Consider the following 5,018-nt stretch of genomic DNA (forward strand, 5'->3'; position numbering starts at 1 on the left):
ATTACAAGCAGGAGTACCTACTAGCGTAGCTAGGGGCTGGCCGGCGGTGCTGCGACTGCGATGGGTCAGATCCAGACCGCGGCGAAGCGAATGTCTATCCAATGATGGGACTGTTTATTGCACTGTCTTAACTAACTCCACCCACGCCCACGCCCAGTCCAACAACTCTCAAGAGCAACCCGTTGAATAATCACCCAGGCAATATCAAATCGTTTCTTGCCCAGTTAGACGCATCACCGAACGATCGGTGTTCGGTGGACATAATCACGTCATCAGTTTAATGAAGCCGCAGCGAGCTGTTCAACACTTTGCACAGGCACGGATCAATGTCAACTTAGCACTGCCCATTCCGGGCGATTGTGCTCGCCATGTCCAGTTCTGCCGAGAAAACTATTGCTCCGGGACACGACATTCCTTGCACGATCGCTCCTTGCATCGGCTCTGTCTCGTCTCGGAGGTTGGCTATAAATAGGCATGCAGAGGCATCCTCTTCTCTCATCACCACCCAAGCTCACGAGACAGACCAAGCAAACAGCCCGAGGGAGGAGCTAAGCTAGCGACCATGGCCAAGCTCGCCGCCGCCCTGACCGTGCTCGCGCTGCTCGGCTGCATGGCGCGTGAGGGCCAGGCAGACTATGGGCATCCCAGCCCGCCGCCGTCCACCCCGTGCTCTCCTGGCCATCCTTCGACTCCCCCGAGCACAGCTACTCCTCCTCCTCCGGCGCCCGTCCCGAGCCCACCAGCCTCAGCGGAGCTCGTGGTCGGCTACTACCAGAAAACGTGCCACCGCGCCGAAGACATCGTGAGGGAGACCGTGCGCGGTGCCAATGCCGGCATCATGGCGGGGCTCGTCCGTCTCTTCTTCCACGACTGCTTCATCAGGGTAAGACTGCTTGTGCACTGATGCTTGGGTTTGTGCGGCACTTATCATTTGATATTAATATTATAATTTAGGACCTGAATATCCAGCGAACGTGAGATTTTTAGTCATGGCACCTTGAACGTTTTTCCTGGCAAATTATGTTCATCTAGCGTGAGAAGTTTAGTTGACAAGCATGACAAATCCATCTCAGTTCTTTTTGTTTTGCTCAAGAAATTGTTGTGTTTACAAACTAAATTTGTTATCCTCATGCCAATATAAATTGCGATGAAAAACGTTTGATTTGCTATGTCTAGAATTCTGATGTTAAACTTTTAGCATTTCTGATAATGTATTGCAATGCGCATCAACGTGTGGGCACTGATGTACCATGTGTGTGCACCTCTTGATTGTGGATCTACAGGGTTGCGATGCCTCCGTGCTACTCGACCTGGCCGACCCTAGCAGCGCGACGGAGAAGTTTGGCCTCCCAAACCTAAGCCTGCGCGGCTTCGAGGTGATCGACGCGGCAAAGGCAAGGATCGAGAAGGAGTGCGGGAACGTCGTCTCGTGCGCCGATGTCTTGGCCTTCGCTGGTCGTGACGCCACCTACTTCCTCAGCAACAAGAAGGTCTACTTCGAGATGCCAGCCGGCCGCTATGACGGTCGCGTCTCCCTGATCAACGAGACACTCATCCACCTGCCCCCGCCCTTTGCCACTGTGGAGCAGCTCAAGGCCAACTTTGCCTCCAAGGGGCTCTCCGCCGACGAGATGGTCACCCTCTCTGGTGCACACACCATCGGGGTGTCCCACTGCTCGTCCTTTGACGATGACTTCTCCGACCGCCTCAATGCCAGCACCTCCGACATGGACCCCAAGCTGATGGCGTCTCTAGAGAAGCAGTGCAGGTCAGACACCGGCAACGACAACACCGTGGTGCAAGACATCAAGACCCCCAACAAGTTGGACAACAAGTACTATAAGAACGTGCTCAGCCACGAGGTGCTCTTTGCCTCGGACGCTGCGCTCTTGACGGCGGATGACACGAGTGCTGCGGTGCGTGCCTACGCCGAGGATAACAATGTGTGGGAGGAGAAGTTCAAGGCAGCGATGGTGAGGATGGGTGCCATCGAGGTCAAGACCAGTGCCGATGGCGAGATCAGGAGGAGCTGCCGCATCCTCAACACCTACTAAATCAACTGGTGGTCCATCAAATCATGATGCCAAGTTTTTCACTGCTTGAGATTAAGAATAAGCTCATGCTTTCTCGTGAGCATGTAATTTGGATTCCTTTTCTTGATGTTTAGATTGATTTGCCTCTCCTGATTTTTTAATTTGATTTACCTCCCTTACCATTGTATTCATTCTTGTCTTTTCCTTGGGTTTGAACTGTAATAAACATTTTGTTCTGAACTTTTTCTCATGAAAGTTGTTTGCACAACAATCTGGAGATATTAATAGTTCTATAAATGTTTTTCCTTCCGTTCTTTTTTTATTTACTACTCCCTCCGATCCAAAAAAGTGTCGTGGCTTTAGTTCAAATTTGAACTAAAGCTGAAATAAGGCCCATGTGTTGCAATAGGAGACAAAAAAATCACACTCTCCTAACCCAGTGTCTCAAGATACCCCCCCCCCCTCCTCGTCCTTCCACTTACCCACCACAGACATGACTATAACAAACTCGTTGAAATCCTCCATGTTGCCACATGAGAAACAACATAAAAATGTGTGTTGCACAAAAACATAAAAGTGGAAAGATTTCGTAAGCATATTGAAGGTGTGTGCAATACCCAAAACATATGAATCATGACTAACCTATGAGGCACGGATGGTGTAGTCGAAGCATGGAATTTGGAATTTTGGTTGATGCTTAAATTGTTTTACCCGTCCTGAAAATCCGGGGCGGGACTCAAATGAATTTGGCAAAGTGTTTGTTCCTGAATGAGGGAAGTGGTGCAAAGACGGATAGGAAGCTCGCCTCCTTCTTTTTTGTAATCGCCGTTTGTTTAATTTGATTTACCTCCCTTACTATTGTACTCATTCTAGTCTTTCCTTGGGTTTGAACTGTAACATTTTGTTTTGAGACATTTCTAATGAAAGTTGCTTGCACAAAAATTTGGAGATACTAATAGTTCTTCAAATATTTTTCCTTTCATTCTTTTATTTATGAATGCGACAGAAGGGCCCATTATTTAAAAAAGAACATCATAAGCCCCTTCCTTTTCTAGTGCATTACTCATTTGAAAACAGAAAAGAAAATGATTTTTTTAATTAAATCAAAAGGAAACTATCTGGACAATCCAACACAAATACAAGACAAATGGGAAAAATAGTTTTTTCCATGAGGTCCGGTAGTAATCGCAAGCCTAGAACACATAAAATCCCAAACTAGTAACGAGGAAAATTCTTCAACAATGCACTACCCTCCTCTATCACTTCCATTCAAGGCTTAACTTTCTTTGAAGCTCAGTTGTAAACATAAGTAGTACAGTAAAATTAGATACTAGTATTGATGTAGGGTGGAACCCTAGATGGACGATCTTTCACGAAAGGAGCGGATCCCTACGAGGAACACGAAGAACACGGGGGGGGGGGGACGAGGGGAAATACAAGAGAAACACTCAACCAACAAGAAATAGATCACACATGTGCTAGATCCTCGAAACACAAAGAGATACACGATGATCCAAGGTCAACAACGGACAATACACGGTAACCGGTTCTTCTCCGTGAGGAGGTCTTGATGGGGCCACCCAAGAGGGGGTCTTGAATCCAAGGGGATCTTCTCCGTAGAGGGGCCGCGATCTCTCTCGTGGAGTAGATCCGTAATGGATGAGCGTAGCTCTATCTCTGAAATGAGCTATCACAACGCTAAACCTAACTAGGAGGAGGTGGAGGAGTATATATAGTCTAGGCGAATGAAAGGGTAAGTGGCTTGGGCCCAACACACGGGCGGGCGCACAGGCGTCGGACGTCCGATAGGTACCGGACGTCCGGTGGCTCGCGAGGGTCCGGTCGTCCGGTGCATGTCGGACGTCCAGCATTTTGGCTCTGGAAAGGTGGTGTCGGACGTCCGATCGGCGTCGGTCGGCCGGGCGCTGGAGAGTGTCGGACGTCCGGTGTCTGGCGGTCGTCCGGGCGCTGGGAGTCGTCGGACGTCCGGTGGCTCCGATCGTCCATAGATTCGGCTCGGGTCCTCAGGGGCCGGACGTCCGGGCTGGGCCGGTCGTCCGGTGGCTATAGCTTCGCGCAGATTCTTCTCTCGGTCCTTGTACTTGGCGTCCTCGCTAGCTGTTCCGTTGGATGTGGTGACTTCGTGGCTTTCCTCTAAGTACCTGATCATGCATAGAACACACGTTGGAGGTAGCAGCCATATCTCACATGTAGAAAGTGATGGTTCGGAGAGGAGCGAGTTCACCTTGTGTCCAATGGCGTATGTTCGAGGTCTCGTCATATGTCCACTTGGGGTTTGGAGAGTAGTCGGAGTGTACATGGGGATGAACGTGGGATGCTCCGCATCATCCCCCCTCCCTTGGGAAAGATCCGACCTCGGATCGTGATCCTCATCACCATGGAAACGGTTGTCGTAGACGGACTTGTAGTTGGACGAAGTGGAAGACATGGCGCAATCCAAGTAGTCCAAGGTGTCGCCGGAGTGATAGACATGCAAAAAGAGCAAACACAAGCAACACTCGGAAATACAATGATTAGTGCACACAAAGTATCCATCATGTAAGAATGAGTCCGTGCAACAAGATTGATCATGACAAGGTGCATGAAGCTTATCCAAAAGATATGGAAATGTATGCACAACATTCATGGTAGCAAAAGCAAGAATATGATGAATGCAACCACGGTGCAAAATGATGTCATAGTGAGACGGTTTATCAAAAGCATGAATATGGCAATGGATGTTCAATATGATGTGATCATGCAATTAATGGTAGGCAATAAGATCATGATGTAAGAATATGCCATCAAGGTATATCACAACAAATTTGCTAAGGAAATGCACAAGTTCATATATCATGGATGACATGGGAATACAAGATGCAACAAGGCAATCGTAATGGGAGTCAATCCATGCATGAGATGCAAATTTGCCATGTGTGTAAGATGTCCAATGAGCATGACAAGTGTGAGCACAATCAACAAATA

The 5,018-nt window shown here is 48.6% G+C and overlaps 1 protein-coding gene across 1 annotated transcript; it reads left to right on the forward strand.

Annotated features, from left to right (window-relative positions):
- The first annotated feature begins 544 nt into the window (after window positions 1–544).
- Window positions 545–2,237, forward strand: LOC119359102 (peroxidase 2-like). The gene is made up of 2 exons (XM_037625432.1): window positions 545–883; window positions 1,284–2,237. Exons 1-2 carry the CDS (start codon window positions 563–565, stop codon window positions 2,052–2,054), a joined length of 1,092 nt encoding a protein of 363 aa, XP_037481329.1. The 5' UTR covers window positions 545–562; the 3' UTR covers window positions 2,055–2,237.
- The last annotated feature ends 2,781 nt before the right edge of the window (window positions 2,238–5,018 follow it).

The sequence above is a fragment of the Triticum dicoccoides genome, chromosome 2A, assembly GCF_002162155.2.
Source record: "Triticum dicoccoides isolate Atlit2015 ecotype Zavitan chromosome 2A, WEW_v2.0, whole genome shotgun sequence".
NCBI classification, from domain to species: Eukaryota; Viridiplantae; Streptophyta; class Magnoliopsida; order Poales; family Poaceae; genus Triticum; species Triticum dicoccoides.